This window comes from Phocoena phocoena, chromosome 4 (assembly GCF_963924675.1).
Source record: "Phocoena phocoena chromosome 4, mPhoPho1.1, whole genome shotgun sequence".
NCBI classification, from domain to species: Eukaryota; Metazoa; Chordata; class Mammalia; order Artiodactyla; family Phocoenidae; genus Phocoena; species Phocoena phocoena.
The window spans coordinates 98463587-98490444 of NC_089222.1; the positions used below are offsets into that span (position 1 = coordinate 98463587).

General features: G+C 42.6%; 1 protein-coding gene across 1 annotated transcript; it reads right to left on the reverse strand.

Annotated features, from left to right (window-relative positions):
* Positions 1-6207: 6207 nt before the first annotated feature.
* NIT2 (nitrilase family member 2) lies at positions 6208-26631 on the reverse strand. Its single transcript, XM_065876474.1, has 10 exons — positions 26610-26631; positions 21075-21193; positions 19417-19537; positions 17689-17777; positions 13269-13362; positions 12678-12752; positions 11503-11581; positions 9670-9768; positions 6962-7017; positions 6208-6615 (listed from the first exon to the last, which is right to left on the reverse strand). Exons 1-10 carry the CDS (start codon positions 26614-26616, stop codon positions 6524-6526), a joined length of 831 nt encoding a protein of 276 aa, XP_065732546.1. The 5' UTR covers positions 26617-26631; the 3' UTR covers positions 6208-6523.
* Positions 26632-26858: the final 227 nt, after the last annotated feature.

Below are 26858 nucleotides of genomic sequence, written 5' to 3' on the forward strand. Positions count from 1 at the left end.
AGAAAGATTTGGAAAATCCCCAAATATTTTGAAATTAACATAAAAAATAACCCTTGGATAAAGACGATGTTAAAAGGAAAATAAGACAATGTTTTAAACTACATGAAAATGAAAATACATCAAAGACTGGGGATGCAACTACAGCAATACTTAGAGGGAAATTTATAGCATTAAACAACTTTATAAGAAAGGAAAGGTCTTCAATGACCCTAAGCACCCAGTTTAAGAAACTAGAAAAATAAGAGCAAATAAAACCCAAAGTAAACAGAAGAAATAAGAGCAGAAATAAGCAAAATCAAATCTGAAAAACAGATAAGTCAATGGGACCAAAAGCTGGTTCTATTGAAAGATCAACAAAATTGATAAATGACCAGAATAATCAAAATTAAGAGACAAGATACAAATTACCACATAATTCTCAGTCCATTGAAGAGAAGGAAATACATCCTAAGTCATTCTGAGGCCAGCAGACCCTGATTCCTAAACTAGACACAGGTATTACAAGGAAAGGAAATTCTTAAAATGTAAGCAAATCAAACCCAGCAATTTATTTTTTTAAAGAAAGCAGAGGGTTTTGGGGTTTTTTTTTTAATTTATTTATTTTTGGCTGTGTTGGGTCTTCGTTGCTGCTCTAGTTGCAGCGAGCAGGGGGCCACTCCTTGTTGCAGTGCACAGGCTTCTCATTCAGGTGGCTTCCCCTGTTGCGGAGCATGGGCTCTAGGCGCATGGGCTTCAGAGTGCAGGCTCAGTAGCTGTAGCGCACAGGCCCAGTTGCTCCATGGCATGTGGGATCTTCCCAGATCAGGGCTTGAACCCATGTCCCCTGCATCGGCAGGCGGATTCTTAACCACTGTGCCACCAGGGAAGCCCAAGCAATATATTTTAAAAGAAACTTAATATATTATGGTCAAGTAAAATTTATCCCAGGAATGTAAGTTTGGTTTATCATTCCAAAATCAATATAATTCACAATATATAAACATAGACTAAAGAAGAAAAAAGATAAGTTTGTCTCAATAAGGCAGAAAAGACATCTGGAAAAAAAATCCAACATCCTTTCCAGATAAAAACTCTCAGCACACTAGGAATAGAAGGGAATTTCCCCAACCTCATTGAAGGCATCTTTGAAAGACTAAGTGCTTTCTTGTAAGATCAGGACCAACACAAATATGTTCACTCACTAGTCTATTCAGAACTGTACTAGAGGTTCTAGCCAATGCCATAGGCCAGAATAAATAAGTTAATAAAAGAACCAGATTGGAAAGGAAGAAGCTTATTTTGTAAACTATTTGCAGATATGATCATCTATGTGAAAAATATGGAATACACACATATAAAAAGCTGCTAGAGTGAATTTAGCAAGGTTTCAGGATAAAAGACCATATACAGAAATAAATCATATTTTATACACTAGCAATGAAAAACTAGAAATGTTTCCAAAACAATACTGCAGCATCAAAACACTAGTCTTCAGGGATAAAATGGACAAAAGATTTGCATTACCTTTATACTGGAACTAACAAACGCTGCTGAGAGAAATTAAGGAAGGCCTAAATAATTGAGATATCTCATGTTCCTGAGTCAGTGATTCCGTATGGGTAAGACTTCAACTTTCCACCAAACTGTTCTATAGATTCAGTGCATTCCCAGTGAAAACCCTGACAGGCTTTTTTTCTGGGGAAATTTACAACCTGATTCTGAAGTTTGTATGGAAATACAAAGGACTTAGTTTAAACCATTTTGAAAAATAAGTTGGAGGACTAATACTATCTGACTTATAAAGACTTACTATAAATTTACAGGGCTTTCCTGGTGGCACAGTGGTTGGGAGTCCCCCTGCCAGTGCAGGGTACACGGGTTTGGGCCCTGGTCCGGGAAGATCCCACATACCGTGGAGCAACTAGGCCTGCGAGCCACAACTACTGGGGCCCATGTGCCTGGAGCCAGTGCTCTGCAGCGGGAGGGGCCGCCACAGTGAGAAGCCCATGCACCACAACTAGAGAAAGGCAGTAGTGAAGACCCAGCGCAGCCCAAAATAAATAAACAAATTTTTAAAGAAGAGGCAAACCATTTAAAAAAAGAAAAAGAAAAAATAAAGTTACAGTAATCAACATAGTAAGTTACTGGTGTAAAGATAAATAGATTAATGAAAAAGAAGAGACGAGTCCAGAAATAGATCAAGATACATATGGCCAATTCATTTTAATAAAGATGCCAAGGCAATTCAGTGGAACGACTGGATAGCTATAAGCAGAAAAAAAAAAAAAAAATATCTTGACTCTTACCTCACACCATATACAAACAATTACCAATTCAAAATGGGTCATACCCTGAATAGCCAAAGCAATCTTGAGAAAGAAAAATGGAGCTGGAGGACTCAGGCTTTCTGACCTCAGGCTATCCTACAAAGGTACAGTAATCAAAACAGTATATTACTGGCACAGAAACAGAAATACACAGATCAATGGAACAGGAGAGAAAGCCCAGAAATAAACCCATGCACCTATGGTCAATTATTCCACGACAAAGTAGGCAAGAATATACAATGGAGAAAAGACAGTCTTCAATAAGTGGTGCTGGGAAAACTGGAAAGCCACATGTAAAAGAATGAAATTAGAACATTCTCCAACACTATAAACAAAAATAAACTCAAAATGGGTTAAAGGCCTAAATGTAAGACCAGATACTATAAAACTCTTAGAGGAAAATGTAGGCAGAACACTCTTTGACATAAGTCACAGCAATATTTTTTCGAATCTACCTCCTAGAGTAATGAAAATAAAAACAAAAATAAACAAATGGGACCTAATTAAACTTAAAACCTTTTGCACAGCAAAGGAAACCATAAACAAAACGAAAAGACAACTCACAGAATGGGAGAAAATATTTGCAAACAATGCAACCAACAAGGGATTAATCTGCAAAGTATATAAAGACCTCATATAACTCAATATCAAAAAACATACAGGGGCTTCCCTGGTGGCGCAGTGGTTGAGAGTCCGCCTGTTGATGCAGGGGACACGGGTTCGTGCCCCGGTCTGGGAAGATCCCACATGCCGCAGAGCGGCTAGGCCCGTGAGCCATGGCCGCTGAGCCTGCACGTCCGGAGCCTGTGCTCCACAATGGGAGAGGCCACAACAGTGAGAGGCCCACGTACCGGAAAAACAAACAAAAAACATACAAACAAAAACCAAACAACTCAATTAAAACATGAGAAGACCTGAACAGACATTTTTCCAAAGAAGACATACAGATGGCCAGAAAGCACATGAAAAGATGCTCAACACTGCTAATTATTAGGGAAATGCAAATCAAAACTACAATGAGTTGTCACCTCACGTGGGTCAGAAGGGCCATCATCAAAAAGTTTGTAAGAGAGTAGCACTGACATATATACACTACCAAATGTAAAATCGATAGCTAGTGGGAAGTGGCTGTATAGCACAGGGAGATCAGCTTGGTGCTTTGTGACCACCTAGAGGGGTGGGATAGGGAGGGTGGGAGGGAGGCTCAAGAGGGAGGGGATATGGGGATATATGTATACATACAGCTGATTCACTTTGTTATACAGCAGAAACTAACACAACATTGTAAATCAATTATATTCCAATAAAGATGTTAAAAAAGATTAATAAAATAATATCGTTTTTAAAAAGTTTACAAATAATAAATGCTGGAGAGGGTATGGAGAAAAGGGAACCCTCCTACACGGTGGGAATGTAAACTGGTACAGCCACTATGAGAACAGTATGGAGGTTCCTTAAAAAACTAAAAACAGAGCTATCGTATGATCGAGCAATCACAATCCTTAGGCGTATATCTGGAAGAAGCCATACTCTGAAAAGATACGTACCCCAATTTTCACTGCAGCACTACTTAGAACAGCCAAGACATGGAAGCAACCTAAACGTCTATGGACAGATGAATGGATAAAGATGTAATAAATATACACAATGCAATATTAGCCATAAAAAAGAATGAAGTAATTAATGGCATTTGCAGCAACGTCGATGGACCTAGAGATTATCATACTAAGTGAAGTCAGCCAAAGACAAATATCATATGATATCACTTATATGTGGAATCTAAAAAACATGATACAAATGAACTTACAAAACAGAAACAGACTCACAGAAAACAAACTTATGGTTACCAAAAGGGAAAGGTGGGGGGGGGAGGGATAAATTAGGAAGTTGGGATTAACATATACACACTGCCATATATAAAAGACAATCAACAAGGACCTACTATTTAGCACAAGGAACTCTACTCAATACTCTGTAATCTACATGGGAAAAGAATCTGAAAAAGAACAGTTATATGTATGTATATGTATAACTGAATCACTTTGCTGTACACCTGAAACTAACACAACATTGTAAATCAACTATACCCCAATATAAAATAAAAATTAAAAAATAAAATAAAATGGGTCATAGACCTAAATTCATGACAAACTTTATTTAAAAAAAGCAATTAATTGGCCTTCATGAAAATTTAAAACTTTTACTTTTTAAATAATACGTTTAAGAAAATGAAGACTGGGCTTCCCTGGTGGCGCAGTGGTTGAGAGTCCGCCTGCCGATGCAGGGGACACGGGTTCGTGTCCCGGTCTGGGAAGATCCTACATGCCGCGGAGCGGCTGGGCCCATGAGCCATGGCCGCTGAGTCTGCGCGTCCGGAGCCTGTGCTCCGCAACGGGAGAGGCCACGACAGTGAGAGGCCCGCGTACCGCCAAAAAAGAAAAAAGAAAAAGCTATAATAACATTACACGCATATTAAAATCGTTAAAATTTAAAAAGCTCATCATACCAAGTGCTGATGAGGATGTGGAGCACCTAGGACTCTGACAGACTGCTAAGTAAAATGGCACTGGCAGTGAAATACATGTAAGACTCCACCATTCCACTCCTAGACATTACTCAAGAGAAATGAACAACATGTACAAAATGTAGCTAGCAGCTTTATTTGTAATAGCCCAAAACTGGAAACAATTCAAAAGTCTATCAACAGGTAAATGGATAAATTCCAGTACATCCATACAATGGACTACTAACTCAATAAAAAAGGAATGAATTACTGAAGCACACACACGGATGAATCTCCAAATAATTATGGTGAGTGAAAGAAGACACAAAAAACTATAGTATGATTCTACTTTTGGGTAATTCTGGAAAATTCAAACCAATCTGTAGTGACAAAGCTGATCAGTGTTTGCCTGAGGATGTGAGGAGTAGCCAGAGAGATTATAAAAGAGCACAAAGAAGCTTTTAGGTGTGGTGGGTATATTCATTATCTTGATTGAAGTGGTTTCATGTATATACATGTCAAATTTTGCCAAATTACACACTTATTTTTAAAAAGTCATTTGCCTTTTTCCCTGTACAACACCGTACACAGCGCTGGTTAAACTGCACATGATAATGTCATCATTCTTACAGATAATGGGATGCGTGTTCGTGTATTCTTTTGTTTTAAATTTTATTTTCCAGTATGGCAAATATCTATCTATATGTAAACAGTGGTGTGCTGGAGTAGACTTGCACCGGCTCACAAGAGCCAATCGAGCACATCTATTCCCAGCTCTGTGTTTAGAGGTGTTACACTGATAGCTTGAATTTGGCAGTAAGTACACCATGGAAATCGGCAAATGCTACTATAAAATCGACTTCTTCTCAGACAGCTGGTCATTAAACATTTACCAACCTACCACTAGCTATAACATACATAAACCTCAATGGAATTCTTAATTTTTAATTATGTAAAAGGATTCTGAAAACCACTAGGCTAAAAATTTACCTTTATCAAGCTATAAGTGTTACTAGGGAGAAAAGAAAAAGAGACACACCCCTATCAAGAAAATCTTTTGCAGAGACTCACACTTTAGTTACCTTGACCAAATTATGCTACTGCCATTCTCCTAGGGGGCTCATTATTGAAACAATGTTTCCCCTAAAACTAAGGGGGTCTTAAATAGTTAGCTCCTTCCTGAGTTTGAAGAGCCCAAAGGCTGCTAGGAAAGGTGCTGCCATCTCCTCTAGCCAACACCAAGGATCCATCACCTTGCTTTCCATAGCTACTCACAGACCAAAAATGTAACTTTAAGGTACTGCTCAAAGAACAAGTTTTCTACATAATGGATTCCAACTCCAACAATCAGATAAGAGGTTCATGACACAGATATATTCATACCTGCTCAATCAACCATTAAGGATACCAAGATCTGATACTTTTACTAATTGCTTTGAGGTAACCTGAATATGGAAGACTTACAGCCAGCCATCCCCTTGCCTTCTGCTCGTCTATGCCAGCCTGAGTCCTTTTTGACTATTTAATGTGGTGTGGAGAATACCAGCATCAGTTGATGCTCCACCATCTCAACAGAGAGCTTCCCTATCCAGGAAGGGAAAGGGCTGAAATTAAAAAAAAACAAAAAAGAATCTCCATTAAAGAATTCAGAAGGGAGTTGATTATGTTGTAGAAACATATCTTCCTGTTTCATGACACGTTGGAAACATAAACATTAGGGCTTTTTCGCCTCCACTGCATAGAGGTCTGAGCGCTTCTGGCTAAAAATGGGGATTTGCTGGCGTATTTCAGCCAACTTCTTCAGGTCTGCAAAAACAGAAAAGTGCACTATTAGTAAGATGTAATTCCTTACCGACCGACGGGAATTTCTTCCCCAAACACTATAAAAACAACCAGAGCCTCAGCAAGTAATTTGCTCACAGGCCTTGTCTGGAGGCACAGACAGCCTGTCAATGCCCCTGTATTCATTTCAAACCAAACCAAGAAAACTCAGGCTGAGATACAGCCCCGGGGCTTGGCCAGAGAACCAAGGATTAATGAGGAGGGTGGGGCATAAAGGAGCCCCTCCAGGTGACAGGGTTGCACAGCTATGGAATCTGGCCTCAGAGAAAGGGGACACCAGAGGCCTAAACTGTGCCAGAACTAATCTTACCTATGTCTGAATACACGATCATTTCTTCAGTGCCAGCTTTGACGAGGACCTCCCCCCTGAAAAAGATTCAGGGGAAGAATGAGTGGATTCTCTGATGTTTGCTGATATTCAGGGTCTCTCTGTTTTTCCTCCCCATCTCACAGGCCAAAGGGGAAGGAATCTGAGATTTAAAACAAGAAGGTAGGGGCATAAATTCCTGTTCTACCATTGAAGTAGCCGTGTGGCCTTGTGGCAAGTCATCTGGAATCTCCATTTCCTAATCCATAAAGTGGAAATATGAGCTCTGTGAGGACTTGGTGAGAAAATTATGGAGTGTATTTTGTAACCCACAAACTGCTAGGGAATGGTGATTATTCTAAGATGTGATGGAAGAAATTTTCACATAATGAGGTATGGGGAAGTCATTCTGGCTTATACATCATTTAACTTAAACTTTATTTTAACTGGAACAGCCTGCCTTGTGGCCTATCACACATACATTGTACATCTGCTTTAACTATTAAAGAAAAGGGTGCACTGTCCAGAAGGAAAGAATGTTCGTTCTGAAGATGGAAATAAATGCCTCCCTTCCTGAGACATCAATGCTAATACTCTTTCTATATAAGGCTCCCTTCCCAAGCACCAAGGCCATACCACTTGCTGTATACGTGCTGATCTTTTTTTTTTTTGAAATCTTGAAAGAATGTACACCTGTTGTGTTTGACATTCCTTGTTCTGACAAGATATAAAACTGTGCCGCAAACCATGCTTCTTCAGAATAGTTCCTCAGAGCTATGTGAGAGGCTGTCTCAAAGGCTACAGCCCTCAGTTTGGCTTGAATAAAACTCTTTTCTATTCCTATTATAGATTATTTGTTATTTCTGTCGACGGATGTAAACATCTGGGAATAGAGACACCTATAACCAACAGGAAGCTCCATCTGTCCCCTCGTGAGTACATTCAAGACCCCTTTACCAGGGTAGTCTGGCTCTGTTTCTTCACACCTCCCAAGGCTGCTACCCAACCATGCGGATGGTGAGACTAGGCCTGGGCAGGGCCCAGATCTGCCTGGATCTCTGTTTTCATGCCTGTGATCCCTGGATCCCTATGTTAATGGCTTTCAGGGTTTGAGGGAAAGGTTTCAACCTATGGGGCCTGGGTAGAAATGCCCTGGCAGGAACCCCACACTGGAAACAGCAACACTCCATAAATCTGAGGAAAAGCTGATTTGGAAAACTCTTTCCAGTGCTGAGGCTCTTGGCCCAAAACAGAGCTTCAGAAACATATCTGTGAAATGAAATTTCTCCAAAGCACAAAACAAAGTAATCTGATACAACAAACAATCTGACATAATAATTGGTTCCATCTACCAGATGGCCAAAAATTTTTGGCACAATGAGCTACAAACACCATCATTAATGCCATTTAACTGAATCCTTTTCTAGTCTCTTCTATTTCTTCCCCATTTGCCCTGGCATTCAAAGATCTCTATGTTAACCCCAGGCGCCTATACCAACGCTGATATAAGCCAGAGGGCTCCCAAACCGAACGGGGGGGATTCTAAAAAGGAAGAAATAAAGGTAAATCTTATACAACTACTTTGTGTCAGAGCAGCCAGCTTGATCAGTAACAGAGTTCATTAGGAGAACCAGCTGGGGAGCAGAGCTGCCCAAAAGGTCAGGAAGCTGATCACTAACATCTGCAGAGGAACTTGAGTCAAGTTTAATTCTGAAGCCAACTCAATCCTTCCAGTCTTTCAATGCCTCCCAAATCCTAGCATGCAAGAGGCCCACTGGGACTCTTGCTGGTCACATCTTCTAAGGCCTTCCCTACCACACACTTTAATCTGTGGATCCTGTAAAGTCAGCAGAGAGAAACTTTAGGAACCCCACAGTGACGTTTAAGCCTTTGCAGCCTTGTTACTGGTATATTTATCCTGAAATTGTAGAAATACATATCTGTGTGTGTGCTTGTGTGTCTGTAATCATACAGACATACGAGAAGTAGTATGGAATAAATCTCAGTTCTGAATTCAAAAGTCTTGGATCCAAACACCAGTTCTAGCCACTTTATCCTGTAAACTTCAAGTCTACCATCTATAAACTGGGCTAAATAAAGATAAGTCCCTGAGAGTTCACAGTGAGATAATGTGTGTGAAAGTACTATGTAAACTATACAAATGCCAGTAAGATATGTCTATTAACATATGTATATGTATCTGGGCAGACTTCCATGCTGGTTTCGCTAAGTAATAAAATGCTTTTCCCTCTCACAGAGGACAAGTTCACAGCTCCCCTTAATTCATCCCATCCTCCACTCTCCTCTAATCATTACGCAGGGAGCAAATCCTCAACCTGCAACTCATTCCTGCCCTAGGACCATTGACCCAGTCTAAATTTTAACCAAAAGCCAAGAGTTTGGGAGCCTCTTTTACCAAAACCACCCACCCGTGACTGCTGCCTTGTTTCCAAGTTTGCTTGACATTAAAAGTCACTTAGAAACTCAGAAGAGGGCTGAGGCCAAGCACTCAGTCAGGAGAGCAGGACCGTTTCTCTCTCACATGGTTTTCAAGTGGAAGCTTCTCTCACTGAGAGACCTGGAGACCTGGCAGGCATGTGGGGAGATGGGAGTGGAGGGAGGGGCGGGACCAGGCAGGAATCAGACAACCCACTTGCCCAAGTGCCATCTCCCAAGCTCCTCGTGAGCCTGTCCCTGTGTAGCCAACTCACCAAGGACTCACAACGGTGCTGTGTCCCCAGGCAACATAGGAGGCTTTGTCATCCCGGGCAGGAGATGCCGTGGCCACGTACACCTGATTATCAACAGCGCTGTAGTTAATGGACAGAAAAGAGGTAAATTATACAGTGATTACATAGATCTGTGACTTTTTATCCTAAGTGTACAGATCCTTCTTTCAACAACTAGAATAGGACAGGCTGGCTCAGATGTGGAAGAAACATCCAAAGCCACAGGACCCTCTCTTCAAAAAAGATCTTATTGCATAAGCCAGTTCTCAACTAGAGCAATTCTGCCCACCAGGGGACATGTGCCAGTGTCTGGAGACATTTTTGACTGTCACGACTAAGGGACTGCTATTGGCATCTAGTGGGTAGAGGCCAGGGGTGCTGCTAAACACCCTGCAATGCACAGGGCAGCCCCTACACCAAAGAGTCATCCAGCCCAAGATGTCAGTGCTGCCAAAGCCGAGGAACCCCGGCCTGAGCCAACCTGTAACGTGTAAAGAGCAGAGCTTCTCTGGTTAATGCAGTCAAGGTGGCCAGAGAGAACGGACTGGCCTTGCTCTGGGACAACACACCTTGCAGGGCTGCAGGGCCCTTCCATGCCAATGTGGCAGCCCCATTGTCTCAAATTAGGCAAGAATTTCGGGTGGCAGCCCGGGTGCACCAAAGCCACCTGACCCAGAGCCCTCTGGGCTCAATCAACAGATTCATGCCAGACCATCCCAGTCTCTCCCAGGCTTTTCTTCCTTTCAACAAGGCGTTTATTAATACTCATGGGTATCACGTACCCCTACCCCGCCTTCCATCACGCAACCAGCCAAACACTTCTACATCCCCTTCCAATAAAAATTACCATCATCTCCAGACATGAGCTAGTGGCTACCCCTGGGCGGAGAGAAGAGAGTACTGACTGGGAAGGAGCAAAAGGGAGCATTGCAAGGCACTAGAAATGTTCAAGATGTTGATCTTGGTCATAGGTGAATACATATGTAAAAAATTACTAACCTGTAAACTTAAAACTAGTACACTTTTCTGTAAGTATATAACACCTCACTTTAAAAATCTTTTAATGAAAAAAACTGTCATCTCTGACCAGCATTTGTTTTGCAGAGCACTTTACACAGTCACACTCCTTTCCCCTTCCATGTTACACGCACCTCTGCCATCTGCCCTTCACCACTCCTCAGCCTCAGGGGACCAGGGAAACAGCAACTGTGACATGCACAACATAGCTGTGCAACACTCAGGACTCAGAGGTTAGAAGAGCGAGAACTTATGACGAATTTCTTGGCAGAGTGCCAAGACTAGCAGGACACTATGGAGGATGGAGTGGGATAAACACCCAATCTGAGCAGCACAGGGTCCACGGAGTGCAGACCACAAGTCTCTCCCTAGGGCTGTCAGGCTAAAATAACCCCTGCCTTTTCCTTGGCTTCGGACACATACATTCCGTGGGTCTCCAATTCTCTGTAAAAGTTGCTGGCAACTGTATCAGAGACACCAATCCATGCCTGAACACAGAAGAATGAAATTACTGCCCACCTGATGCAGTGAATGCTCTTCGAAATGCAAAAATCACAGTCCCCAAAATCCATGAGACTGGTGCTGTGGCTTCTGAGGAGAAGGTGCCCTACACTAGAAGCCCTCCTTCTGGACTGGAAGATGAAAAGAGTCACCTTTTTCAACTGCATTTGGATGCCGGGGCATTCTGAGTCAGAGGCAGCATTCCATACGGGGAAGGTTGGTGCTTCCACCAAACTGGAAATGTTCCCACAAAGAAACACTGAGACTCCTGAAGGTGTGCTTGAGATGCTTTCTTACCGGCCTCGCTGAAGCAACTCCCAGTGGGCTGGTCCGGTGGTCAAATTAAAAGCTCCAGGATATACCAACAGCTGGCAGCCTTGGGGAGAGAAAGGCCAAAGAAGAGCAGATGCAGGTAGACACCCAACCACACTAGCCCCTCCCCCTATTCCTTACCCATCAGGGACCAAACTCAAACTTCCCCAAGCATAAAAAGATTCAGCCAAGTCAGACAGGGTCAGCAGCATTAAGTATGGCTCTAAATTCCTCTAGACACACACACACAAAACACATACACACAAGAAAAGTGGTATTGACAACCAAAACCACAACATGTGACTTTGCTTTAAAAAAGTGGAGAACCTGTCATTCGAATTCCTCTCAGCGTCATGTGGTCAGCTCCCATGGCCAAGGACCATGTTCTGTGATGCTTGTCAGTTGAAACGAGGGGCAGAGTAGGGCTCTACTACTTATTGCTAAGACTCAACTGAGACTGCCAACCCAGAGCCCTTGTGCCTCCACCTTCTGCTGAGCAGGGAGTCAAACCGTTTGCACCCACTTCACTTTCACCGACAGATAAATTGGAATCAGAGTATCTTTGGCAGTCTAGTAGGTATGCTAATATTTGTTGAGTACCATATGAGGAATTCTGTAAGTCCTCTCTCCTTAATCTTCACACTGTTCCTGTGGAGATGCATATTTTTCCAGAGATTAAGTAATTTACCCAAAGTATTGTGCCAGTTAAGGGGAAGAGTTGGAACCAGAACCCAAATCTTCTGCTCTGACTTGGTGCTTCTCCAGGATGGTAGCATGCTGCTCTGGACCAAAATGTCACTGACTACATTTCAACCACCCAACATCTAGGACTAGCAAGTGGTGAAAGCCATGTGCACGCAGACCATTTCCACTGGGCCCCGAGTGACTCTTTCCAAACACAGTAGCAGGAAGGGCTCAAAGGGTAGAGCAGAGGTTTAGTTTAGGGGTATGGCTCCTCCCTCAGCTATGCGGCGTGTTCAATTACAACCCCCAAAAAACCATACTGTCCATACGCAGGAGAAGTCTGAGAATTCATATGGAGGTAGAGAAATTAAGACCTCTCCTCCAGGTTTTCTGACCAAGGGTTCCCTCTACCCACAAAGACCAGCCCAAATTAAACCTCCAAGCATTTATACAACATAACTGTAGTGCTGCCTTACCTCTCTGTGCATAGATTTGTGCCAGCTCTGCAAAGCGGATGTCGTAGCAGATGCCCAGGCCCACTCTGCAGTAAGCTGTTTTCCAAACAGAAAATATACAAACAAAAAGTTAAGCCCCTGCCTCATGGTGCAGCAGGGGAAAGCCTCCAAGATCTAATGATCACAAAACACTGATGGGAATACATTCATGCAGGGCCCATGGATGGAGAAAATGTATAAGCTTATTCCTGCCTGGACCTCACCTCGTGAAGACATCATTTACAACAGCAAAGCAGAGATGAGAAACTCGTTCTAACTGAATGCTTCTTATATAAGTGGGAAGTGTTCAATCGTGGCCTAATGGGTACAGGCCGGAAGCTATCATACTAATAAAAGGCTGTGACCAAACGGAAGAGCAAAACCATGTCAAACCCTCAGTTCTCCATCCAGCCCCCCCTTTCTAGATCTCTGACCATTCTCTGCCCTTCTCACTTCTGGCCTTTCAGTCAGGTTTTGTAAAGAGGTTGGGAAGGGAGAGAAGTGAAAAACATAGGACTACCTGATCCTTTTCTACAGGGACTGCTAAAAGAGGTGAATTTATCTGGTACGTACGAGTATCAAATGTGGAGAAACTATCACCAGGACTCAATGTTTTAGATTCTTGAAATGTGATTTTCCCAGGAACATCAATGTCAAACAGATGGAGCTGCATCACAAATAATGGATTCGGTTACCTCTTTTCTGCAGGGTTCATGACAGTAATAACACACATCTTTCCCTGGCCAGCAATGGGGGTGTTCTAAGATCAACTGTACAAACAGCACCCCCAATCTGCCCACAACCCACCCCACAGGCTGACTGACATCATATCAAAATAATTTCTAACACAGGGAACTGGAAAAATGATGCTGTAGGTCTTAGACCCTTGTTTCCTTAGTGGTGTGCAAATCAACATCTAGATTTCTTATGGAAAGCAATTAATGTGCAGCTTTTTTACTCAATATAAATGCTAAATGAAGACTTCTCAGAATCAGAATCAAACTCATACACTGGCAGAAGAGGTGGAGAGTGGGTGAGCAATCACAAATAGGTAAAATTTGCAAACCCAATGCAGCAATATATTAAAAAGAAACACATCACTTCCAACTTGGACTCATTCAAGGAAAGCCAATGTGATTTAACATTAAAAAACCAATCAATGTGATTTACCACATGAACAAAACAAAGGGGAAGAGTCATATGATCATCCTAAGACGTGCATAATGAGCATCTGGTAAACTTCTCCGTCCATTCTTATGTAAAAAACGGAACAGAAAAACTCTTCTAGGAAGGGAACCTCCTTCATCTGATAAAGAATATCTGCAAAAAAAAAAATCTAAGGAAACATCATATTTAATGGTGAAACATTAAAACCCTTCTCCTATTGAGATCAAGAACAAGGTAAGGACACCTGCTATTCAACACTGTACCAGAGGTCCTAACCAAAGCAACAAGGCAAAGGAAAGGAATAAAAAGGATAAAGATTAGAAAGAAAAAATTAAAAGCCATTATTCTCAGATGATATATTTGTATACCTAAGAAATGTCAAAGGAAATATACAGATGAATTATTAGAATGAATAAGTTTACACAAGGGTACTATATACAAGGTCAGTATTTTAAAAATTAGTTCTACTTCTGTACACTAGCAAGAAACAGAAAATGAAAGGGCATCAAGAAATACCAATTAGGAATAAATCTAGTAAATGATATACAAGACTATACCCAAAAAACTATTTAAAAACTTTGAGAGAACTTAAAGAAAGCCTAAGTAAATGGAGAGAGATATATATCATATTCATGGCCTGGAAAACTCAATTCTGAAAACAAGCACTTTAAAGAGTTGGGTTAATAGCTCAATGCTGGGACTTCCCTGGTGGCTCAGTGGTTAAGAAGCCACCTGCCAATGCAGAGGACACAGGTTTGAGCCCTGGTCCAGGAAGATCCCAGGTGCCGCAGAGCAACTAAGCCCATGCACCACAACTACTGAGCACCCCCTTATATTGAGACTGTGACAATATAAGTTCAATCGCCACAACTACTGAAACCCACACACCTAGAGCCCGTGCTCTGCAACAAGAGGAGCCATTGCGATGAGAAGCCTGCACAACGCAACAAAGAGTAAACCCCACGCTCCGCAACTAGAGAAAGACTGCATGGCAACGAAGACCCAACACAGCCAAAAAATTAATTAATTAATTAAAAAGAAATATACTTAACTTAAAAAAAAAAGAAACATAGCTCAATGCTGGGTCCTCTTCCACTAATGGCAGAGTGGCTCTTATCAGACCAGCTTTCTCACAGATAACTATGAACTCTGGACAAAATAAAACACACAACTACTTAAAAGCACTTGAGAATAATCAAAATCAGGCAGAAACAGAAGAGAAGTCAACACTTGGAAGAAGGGACTAGTGCTGTGTGAGTTTCCCATTTGTTTACAGCTTTTAGTTGGAGGCAAGGCCCCAGCTGTTGCTAGGAGTGGTGGTGACAACTACGCACAATCATACCAGCTGAGGAACCAGAGAATAGTTTCATGGCAGGTGGAAAGTGAGGGGGAAATGCTGAAAAGGAGAAAGCCAAAGAACAGCCCTAAATTTTACATATAAAATCTGTCCAAATCTCTGACTAACCAATGAACTAAACATGTGTGGGGCAAACTCCAAGCAGCCCAGCTAAATAAAGCTAAACAACTTTACAGTAGAACAGAGCAGCTGAAGTCGCTACCCACCTCACAAAGGAAAAAGAGTTTGGTGTTTGAGTATGCCCAAATTAACTACTTGCTAAAATAAAAAATTCAACACTTTTCAGGGGAATGTAATAGAAGTTAGAATCTCAACAACATATAATCCAATATACAATCCTAATTACTAGATACACAAAGATATTACCCAAAGTCTTAAAGAAAAAGCAGCAATGGAGCAGACCCCAGTAAGACCCAGATGTGATAATTATCAAAGACTTTAAAGCAGCTATTGAAACTAAGCTCAAGAGAGTAAAGAAAAATAAGCTCTTAATGCATAAACGAACAGAAAATACAGTAGGGAATAAAAGCTATGAAAAAGAATGAAATGAAAATTTTAGAACTGAAAAATTCAACATCTGAATTTTTTAAAAATTCCACTGGATTGATTTACAGGAGAGTGGAGATTACAGAAGAAAGACTCAGTGAATCTGAAGATGGGTCAATGGAAAATGCCCAATCGGAAGAAGACAGAGATAAAGCATTGAAAAACAAAAATAAAAAACAGAGCCTTGGTGACCTGGTTTGGTGAACAGTATCAAAACTGGAATCCCATAAGAAGAGAATGGGACAGAAAAATACTTAACAAAATAATGCCCCCAAGTTTCCCAAATACAGTGAAAGACTTAAATTTTACAGATTCAAGAAACACAAAGCAGGACAAACACAAAGAAAACCGTATCTAGGAATATAAGAGTCAAAATAGTGAGAACGAAAGATTATGAAAAGACCTTGAAGGCAGGTAGAGAAAAACATGAATTGCATGCAGAAGAACAATAGTAATTATCACTAACTTCACATCGGGGGTGAAAAAGAGGCTGGAAGATAACTGAGTAATAACATCTTTCAAACTTCTGAGGAAAAAAAGAAAACTGTCAACCCAGAATGCTATTCCACCAAAAATCTTTTTTAAGAATAAAGGCGGGACTTCCCTGGTGGTCCAGTTGTTAAGAATACACCTTCCAATGCAGGGGACGCGGGTTTGACCCCCGGTCGGGGAAATAAAATCCCACATGCTGTGGGGCAACTAATCCCCGTGCACTCTAGAGCCTTCACGCCACAACTAGAGAGGAGCCTGCGCGCCACAATGAAAGATGCCGCAACGAAGATCCCATATGCTGCAACTAAGACCCGACGCAGCCAAATAAATATTTTAAAAAAAAGAATAAAGGCAAAGTAAAGGTATATTCATAAATAAAAACTAAGATAATTCATAGCTAGCAGAGCCTCACTACAAAAATGCTAAAGGAGGTCTTTTTGTTTGAAGATAAACATACCAGACAGAACTAAGATCTTCAGGAAGAAAAGAAAAACACTAGAAATGGTATTTGGGTAAACACAAAATATTTCTCTCTTAATTTCTTTAAAATACACATGACTACTTAAATTAAAAATTAGTGTTTTGTGGGATTCATAATGTATATAGATGCAATATGTATGAAAACCATACCATAAAGAAATGACCTATACAATTGCAAGATTCTTAAATTTCACATGAAGAAATATATTATTAACTAAGTAGACTGTGACAATATAAGCGTGTATATTGTCACAGGGCAACAACTTAGGGAAAAAAAAGCAAACTACTACTCAACCCAAAAGAATGCAGGAAAGAGGAACAAAGGGAAAAAATAATTAAATGTCTATCTGCTTAAAATCCAACCATATCAATAATTACATTAAATATAAATAGAGTAACCACTCCAGTTAAAAGGCAAAGATTGTCAGAATGAAAAAAAAGCAAGACCCAACTACATGCTGTCTGCAAGAGAAGCATTTTAAATATAAAGAGACATATAGACTGAAAATAAAAGATTAGTAAAAGATGTACCATACAAGCAGTAAGTATAAGAAGGCTAGAGTGGCTATAGTAATATCAGAGCTAAACCTCAAGACAAAGAGTACTACAATGAAAAAGAAAAAAGACATATAATGATAAAAGAATCAACTTACCAAGAAGACTTAACAATCCTAAATGTATATGCATGCACTTCTACTGCAAAGATGTCAGCTCTCCCCAAAGTTGGATCACTGTATGTTCAATACCATCCTAATCAAAATTCCTGTAGGTTTTTCCTTGGCTGAAATCGATAGGCTGAGCCTACAATTTATATCAAAATGCCAACAGCCAAGAATAGCCACCTGTGCCAACTAATCAAATGCCTGATGTGTGTACCACATGATAAGAGTTACTGGGAACTTCAAAGCAAACTCTCAGGAGGCAATGAGACTTGCCACATTCTCTACTTACCTTTCTGTGCTTTACCAGTAAAGTTCCATCGGGCCCAAACACGGCACAGGTATTATATAATTTCCCAGCATCCTCTTCAGGAATGGAACCTTTCATTGAGAGGAGAAACACACAGACACAGAAAACACTCTGAATAAAGCATTCTTTTATGATAACAGGACAAAGGCTTGATAAAATTTACTATCTTCTTGGGTCCAACAATAAAGTTTACTATCTTCTAAGGGTTATTTAATCATGTTTTTTTCTTCTTGAATATGATTTTTCAGAGACCGACTTCAGAGTGTAGGTGAAATATAATTAGGTTAGATGCCAAAGAAAGGTTTCAAAAATAACCAAACTGTTTCTGAATTCAGCTTTGATCTTGAGCAACACTTCATCTGAAGCATTGGTGCAACACGGGGAATTCACTGTTGCTCAACTTAAATTCACCAGGTCCTGCAACATAACTGTATCCAAAAAGGTCTTGAGGTGGGAATGTAAGCCAGTCTTTCCATCACTGAATATGGTTCCTGCAATTCTATCTCTTCTTGCTTTGCCTTCTTTTCTCCTCCTCTTATTCATTTCTAATTCTTACTATATGATAATAGAGAAATAATTTTGTTTGCTATATTAAACAGAGTTTTATTGTATTTTTATTTAAACAAATAGAACACTTTATTTAAACAAAACCACATAAATAAAGCTACTTTTTTAAAATTGAAGTATACTTGATTTACAATATTATACTAGTTTCAGGTATACAACATTGTGATTCAATGTATTTTTTTAGATTTTACTCCATTTAAAGTTATTACAAAACACTGGCTCTATTTATCCGTGCTGCACAATATATCCTTGTTGCTTATTTATTTTATACATAGTAGCTTAAATCTCATAATCCTCCATCCTTATATTCCCCCTCCCCCCTTCCCTCTCCCCACTGGTAACCACTAGTTTGTTCTCTCTGTGAGTCTGTTTCCATTTTGTTATATACATTCCTTTGTTTTCTTTTTTTAGATTCCACATGTAAATGATAGCATTCAGTATTTGTCTTTCTCTGTCTGACTTAATTCACTAAGCCTAATACTCTAAGCTACCTTTGATGTATGCGGCCTCTTTATGGGAAAAAAAATAATCTTAACACTATATTAATGAAAGACATTCAGATATGGTTTCTCTTTCCACCTGCCCCTGTACTTCCAACTCCTTCTCCAGAGAAGATCATCATCAGTTTGGTGTGTGTCCTTCTACAGTATTTACTATGTCTTACATACATAAATACATATAAAAATATACAACCTTCTTTTGTGTGGGGCATTCATCTGTATGGAAGTACCTGTTCATTTCATATTAAACTTGCTCTTTTTCCACTGAACAGTGTGTCTCAAAGATCCTTCCGCATTCCTAAATACAGATCTACCTCATTCTTTTTTTTTTTTTTTTTGTGGTACGCGGGCCTCTCACTGTTGTGGCCTCTCCCGTTGCGAAGCACAGGCTCTGGACGCACAGGCTCAGCGGCCATGGCTCACGGGCCTGGCTGCTCCGTGGCATGTGGGATCTTCCCGGACAGGGGCATGAACCCATGTCCCCTGCATTGGCAGGCGGACCCTCAGCCACTGCGGCACCAGGGAAGCCCCTACCTCATTCTTTTTGATAGCTAATTTGTATTCCATGATTTAAATGTAACAACAAAAGTTACTCAGATGTTTTTAATGTTTAGGCCATTATACCTTGAGGGCAGGAAGTTACCTCCAATGACATATATGCTGCACTTCTTTGCTACTTCAGAAAGCTTCTGTGTGGAGTCACCAGGAATTTTCTCTGCATATTCAGGAAAATATTCCGTACCATATGGAGAATTAAAGCATTCCTAGAATAATGTTGGAAGAGAAAAAGGGGAAAAAAACACCCAACTCACTTTAAAGTTCTGCTGTAAAAAGACATAGCTCTCAAAGGGGTAAAACACAGCTGATAAGAAAAACATGGACACCTCAGGGCTAAAGAGCCTGTGGACACAGACAGGACTCGGCCCCTGACTCAGGTGGGGCTGGAGGAGACAAGTCAGCGTGCTGTCCCAGATCCTGGTCACCTTGGCAAAAGACCACACTTGCCCCTCCCTGAGTTCGCAGGAGAACTACGCCTTCCCAGCCTTGGGCACCCAGGCCCCACTACCACTGGGCTTACTCATAGGACTTTGGGTGTTAGGATGACTCCATAGTCTCAGTACTATATTATTAACTATGTAAAGTAATAAAGCCTGTGCTTTTTAAAAATACAGAAGCTTTGAAAGCTACAGAGGTTAGGGTGTTTCCTCATGTATAAAATGATCTATTTCTAAGCTCCCTTCCAGCACTATCATTCTGATCCTGCAAAATCTCTCACTCCCCTGAATATGTCCCAACAGCTCTGTGATAAAAGAAAAGCAAAACTACTAGATTTCGACTCTAGTTCATTCATTTCGCATTTACTGAGATTGCCTGTGCACCAGGCACTGTGCTAGGAAACTCAAGGCCGAGGATCACCAACTTGTACAAAACACGTGTTAGGTAGAGGGGAATTCAAGTGCTTTCACTCCTGGCCTTTAGACTCTTTTACCCCTAGCAACTTAAACCAACAAGAACCCGTTATCAGGTGCAAGTACAGGTGAGTCCCATGGTGCAAAATTAAGATCTCGAGCTCCCTTGTTGAAGATTCCTACTCACTGGCCACGCTGTAATGGCCTGGAGCCTAAAATAAAATACAAGGTAGCCCTGAAAATTCTCCAGGGTTTGCAAACGGCTGCCTCCTCCCCACAGTGGGGTAGTGGGTGGTCGGGAATAGTTCTCCCACTGACCCCAGCAGGCCTCTGCCAGTAGATGCATGTCCTGACACGTGCAGGACCTTCTCTGGGGCTGACCCTGTATTTGCTGACAAACAAATGTGGCGCAATCTTCAGCTGATTCTGTTCTAAAAGAGATGACGTAGGAGACAGATGCAGAGTCCTACTGGCTTACCACACTTTGGAAGATACCACAGACTTCCTAAATGTCTCTAACAATTTTCAGTTTTCAACAATTTTTTTAAATGCTGGAAGCTTAGCGCTAAAATCAATAGCTGGTCCTGTAAAGACTTAAGTACACAAGGAAAGAAGGTAAATATCTGAGGCACTGAGTATTTTAGCTTTAGGTCCCTCAGCCTACTAGGCTTCTGAACCGAGCAAGTGACCTAAAGTTAAAAACCTGTAAGCATGCTGGCACATCCTATCACAAAGACTCTTGCTAGGGTCATCTTCCAGACAAACATGGGACAATCCTGGGGCCCCAAAGGACCTTGCTGGACCCCAGGACACAGAAGGACAACCAGAGCTAGCGGACATTATTCTGCTGGGACAACAGTCCCCAGAAAGGGGTGGCTGCCTCCATACTTACTGGCAGAGAAACTATTTTGGCTCCCTGCTTTGCTGCCTCCCAGATAAGGCCACAGGCTCGAGTGAGGTTATCTGATTTGACAGAAGAAACTTGAAGCTGGATGAGGGCCAAGCGGAAAGCTGAGGATGAAGATAAAAGAAAACAGCTGTCAGAAGATCTGACTGCTGAATCACATAGAGCAGCATTTCTCAATGGAAGGTTAATTTTGCCCCCCAAGGCATCTGGCAATGTCTGGAGACATTGTTGATGGTCACAGCTAATGCAGTACTACTGGCATCTAGTGGGCAGAGGTCAGGGACACTGCCAAACATGCCATAACGCACAGGACAGTCCCTGACAACAAAGAATTATCCAGTCCTAAATGTCAATAACGCTGAGGTTGAGCAACCCTGAGACAGAGCCACATCCGTGGGCAAAGCCCATTCCAGGCACAAGAATCTGAAGTGAAGCAGGCAGGGCCAGCTTCTGCCTTACAAGTGAGAACATGGCTTGAAGAAAGAAGACTAGGTCCTTATGTGACCTCCAGCCTCCAGTCTATCCCCAGTCCAGATGCTGGGCACCTCCCAGCGTAGCAGGTGAAATCCCTTTGGAAGTCTCTGCTCCACCGTGAGTTGGGGCAGCAGGCCCATGGGAAGCGGACATGCCTGTCTCGAAGTCCCCGTCACCAGCTGGGACACAGTGCACTGGTCCAGCTGCAGGTAGAGGGGGAGCCTGGCAACCAGTGGGCCGCACATGTGCCTCGTCACAGGGCAGGGCCCCTGGGCAGGTCTGCACTCACCGCATGAACATTCCCGTGCCCAAAGGAGCACAACGTTAAGTAGCAAATGGAAAATACCATGAGAGGTTGAGAGAAACACTGTGCAAGGAAAACCCAACAGCGTTTTTTCCTGCTCCCTGAACAAACGGCTCCACATTTTCACTGGAGACTCAGTCCCACATATTATGTGGCCAGCTCTGCCAAGAGGACCTGCTGTCAGCCTTGGGGCAAGCAGGTCAGTGGCTCCTCCAGGCTTACTCCTTCCTTGAGGTAGTAGCCACACCCTACATTTGCTTTTCCTATAGAGTTCTCTTTTAGCTCTTACAGTAATCACCTTTTACTGGTTAATAGTCCTTTATATGAATTCTTTTCCTGTTCAAGTGACTGGTGTGGTTTCCGAGTGCTGCCTGGACCCTGATTGACAGTTTTTCCTTATGGTCTGACGAAAGGCTACATTAAAGGTTCCAAACCATGTCGTAACCCACAAAGTTTTGCAAAACTTCAGGAATTATCAGTAATGGCCTGGCCTCGCTTCCCTACCTGGCTTCTGCTGTGGAGTCTGAAATCCCACCATTAGTGACTTCTCTCTCTGGGTCTCTCCTGTAGCTGTAAAAACATCCCCAGAGAGGCAACATTGACAGACCCTAGCCTTTGATGAAGGCCTGTTTGGCTCATGGTTAACCCCAAAAGTAAGAAAACTCAGATGTTCCATTCCTTGGTTTCTCCTAAATATTCTGAGAGGAACTAAATTTAACCCGGAATGCAGTTCGTCAAATAGTTTCAAAGACTGGATGGAAACCAAACAGGAAACAAAAGCTGGGATAATTACTTTGGGGCAAACAGCCTGAGCTGTCACTAAAACATCACAGACCAACTAAAGGTCTCCACTATAACTTAGAAGCTGGGTTTGTCTCTGCTTCTGAAGGAGGGTAAGATGAAGTCCACCATGGTTCTGTTGATGGCTTCCTTTCTCGCCCATCACACCCAGAAAGGCAGCTGTCCTGCACCAGGCTTGGGACTGCCCGACATGCTGCAAAGCACCCGCTCCACAGGGGGGCTGAAGCCGGACAATTCCACCACTGGGGAGTTCCCTGAGGCCAAGGACGAGATACTAGTCACTTCATCTCCTCAGCAGTAAAATGAAACTACCTTTCATTGTCAGGTCCCTGGCTATACTAATATTCATTGTATTCTAAAAATTAAGGACTTACCAAGGGGAGCAAAGGATAAAATATCTTAACTGAAGGGACCAACATGGAAACAGCAGAAGGAACAAGCAGGTCCTTTACTCATGGAAGTATCTGTGAGGTATCATTAACAGTATCTTGTAGATGAGGAAACAAGAAGCTTGCAGAGGGAAAGCTGCACGAAGCCAGTCAACAAAGTGAGTGGCACAGCCAGAAGCAAGCCAAAATCTGGACTGTAGACAGAATGACTACCTTGTTTGTTTTTGGGTGGGTGGGGCTGAGGTCATGTAACTTGAAAACATTCCTCAAGGGAGTCAGATCAACACCACTCTCAACCCCACCAAGAACCACAGCTCTCAAAGTCCATCAGCCTCTTCTGAAAGAGACAGTCACACTCAGAGGGAGGTGTGTAAAAGGGCTTTTTTTTTTTCTTTTTTGACTGCGTTGGGTCTTCTTTGCTGTGCACAGGTTTTCTCTAGTTGCAGTGAGCGGGGTCTTCTCTCGTTGCGGAGCACGGACTCTAGGCGAGGGGGCTTCAGTAGTTGTGGCGCACGGGCTTAGCTGATCCGCAGCATGTGGGATCTTCCTGGACCAGGGATCAAATCTGTGTCCCCTGCAATGGCAGGTGGATTCTTAACCACTGCGCCACCAGGCAAGTCCCTAAAAGGACTTCTATACCTTGATCCTGAGGGTTCATTCAGCCACCAACTTGCACTGCGCTCCAGGAGGTTGAAATGAAAAACAGAGAGCACTTCCACAAACCTTACCATCTTGAGGGAGCCTCACTAGCCCTTGGTAGGAACAGTTTATGTCCATTTTTTTTAAGGGTTTCAAAATAACATTTATTTCTTAAAAATGTCCATTTTAAAGGACAGGAAACTGAGGTCCAGAGAGATCAAATGACTTGTTGACATGGGCTGAGCCAAGGCTGTAATAATCCCGGTCTCCAGACTTTGAGCCTAGAGCACTCCACTGCCTCATGTAAAAGAATCAGGCAAAGACCTGGGAACAAACACAGCTAGAAACTCATCCCTGGGGCTGATCCAGAATGGGGATGTGTAAGTAACATGTAGTACCTAACCTGAAAGCTCAACGTCCAGGTGCAGAAAAAACTTGCCCAGTTTTTTTTTTTTTCCCCAAGAGAAGTGGGCATTCTGCAATGGGTGTGAGGGGGGCTCACTGTGGAGCAAATTAATCAGTCCTCTTACCACAAAAGCACAAATCAAAGAAAACAGGTGCTTCATTTTCACCTGACAGGGCTCAAATTACAAATAATCAGGGTTGGTGCCTTTGCAAAACTCACGTTCAAAACTAAATCAAACTACCACTGGCATTTTTCACAGAACTAGAACAAAAAATTTCACAATTTGTATGGAAACACAAAAGACCCCAAATAGCCAAAGCAATCTTGAGAATGAAAAACGGAGCTGGAAGAATCAGGCTCCCTGACTTCAGACTATACTACAAAGCTACAGTAATCAAGACAGTATGGTACTGGCACAGAAACAGAAAGACAGATCAATGGAACAGGATAGAAAGCCCAGAGATAAACCCACGCACATATGGTCACCTTATCTCTGATAAAGGAGGCAGGAACGTACAGTGGAGAAAGGACAGCCTCTTCAATAAGTGGTGTTGGGAAAACTGGACAGGTACATGTAAAAGTATGAGATTAGATCACTCCCTAACACCATACACAAAAATAAGCTCAAAATGGATTAAAGACAAATGTAAGGCCAGAAACTATCAAACTCTTAGAGGAAAACATAGGCAGAACACTCTATGACATAAATCACAGCAAGATCCTTTTTGACCCACCTCCTAGAGAAACGGAAATAAAAACAAAAATAAACAAATGGGACCTAATGAAACTTCAAAGTTTTGCACAGCAAAGGAAACCATAAACAAGACCAAAAGACAACCCTCAGAATGGGAGAAAATATTTGCAAATGAAGCAACTGACACAGGATTAATCTCCAAAATTTATATGCAGCTCATGCAGCTCAATAACAAAAAAACAAACAACCCAATCCAAAAATGGGCAGAAGACCTAAATAGACATTTTTCCAAAGAAGATATACAGATTGCCAACAAACACATGAAAGAATGCTCAACATCATTAATCATTAGAGAAATGCAAATCAAAACTACAATGAGATACCATCTCACACCAGTCAGAATGGCCATCATCAAAAAATCTAGAAACAATAAATGCTGGAGAGGGTGTGGAGAAAAGGGAACACTCTTGCACTGCTGGTGGGAGCGTGAATCAGTACAGCCACTATGGAGAACAGTATGGAGGTTCCTTAAAAAACTACAAATAGAACTACCATATGACCCAGCAATCCCACTACTGGGCATATACCCTGAGAAAACCATAATTCAAAAAGAGTCATGTACCAAAATGTTCACTGCAGCTCTATTTACAATAGCCCAGAGATGGAAACAACCTAAGTGTCCATCATCAGATGAATGGATAAAGAAGATGTGGCACATATATACAATGGAATATTACTCAGCCATAAAAAGAAACGAAATTGAGCTATTTGTAATGAGGTGGATGGACCTAGAGTCTGTCATACAGAGTGTAGTAAGTCAGAAAGAGAAAGACAAATACCGTATGCTAACACATATATAGGGAATTTAAGGGAAAAAAATGTCATGAAGAACCTAGGGGTAAGACAGGAAAAAAGACACCGACCTACTAGAGAATGGATTTGAGGATATGGGGAGGGGGAAGGGTAAGCTGTGACAAAGCGAGAGAGTGGTATGGACATATATACGCTACCAAACGTAAAATAGATAGCTAGTGGGAAGCAGCCGCATAGCACAGGGAGATCAGCTCCGTGCTTTGTGACCACCTAGAGGGGTGGGATAGGGAGGGTGGGAGGGAGGGAGACGCAAGAGGGACGAGATATGGGAACATATGTATGTGTATAACTGATTCACTTTGTTATAAAGCAGAAGCTAACACACCACTGTAAAGCAATTTTACTCCAATAAAGATGTAAAAAAAACCTCAATCTGAAACCTAGCAACAGTCTCCAAGAATCCCACGGGACAAAGTTTCACATTTGAAGAAGCATCATAATTACTGAAAGTGCACAGTCTTCGGGTCGCTGAGCGGGGGTAGCGGTGAAAAACAGGCAAGACCACAGGGAGGGTGCGGAAGTGGCATTTTAAATAAGCACCTGCCCCCGCCCCTTCCCGCGCAGGTGAATCTAGAGTAGGGGCGCCCGGAACGCACCTGGAATCTCTGCCTTCCGCTTCACACAAGCCCAGTGGGACGCAAGGCGAGGGCCCTTCCGGCACGCAGGCCCAACGCTCCCGCGGCCCCTCCGGCCCTCCCGGAAGCCCGGAATCCCCGTGTGCGCCGCGCTGTGCTCCGCGGCCTCCCCTCCCCGCCCCGCCCCGCCCGCGCCCACCGGCCTCGCCGCTCGGGCCCCCAGCCCCGCGGCCACTGGAGCAAGGAAGGCCATGGGCGCAGCGGGGACACGACGCGGAGGCGAGGGGCTGAGCCGGCGAGACCGTCCGCCGGCGCCGCGCCCGAAGCCTCCCTCCAGTCCGAGCTCGGGCCGCGGCACTACTTACTGGCCATGGCTCTGCCGGGAAGCACCACTGGCTCCGGAGCCTGAGCGGAGGTCTGTGGGCCACGCGCCGGCGCCGCGAGGGGCGGTGCCGCAGCGTCCGAGGATCCGCCCCCGCCACGCCACGCCCCGCCTCGGCTCCGGGCCCGCTGGCTCCGCGGAGAGGGTGTTTTCTTTCCAGCAAGCCTCAAACACCTATTAATCGCCCGCTGTTTATGTAACATCCTTGTAGTCAGATCCTCGAAAGGCAAGG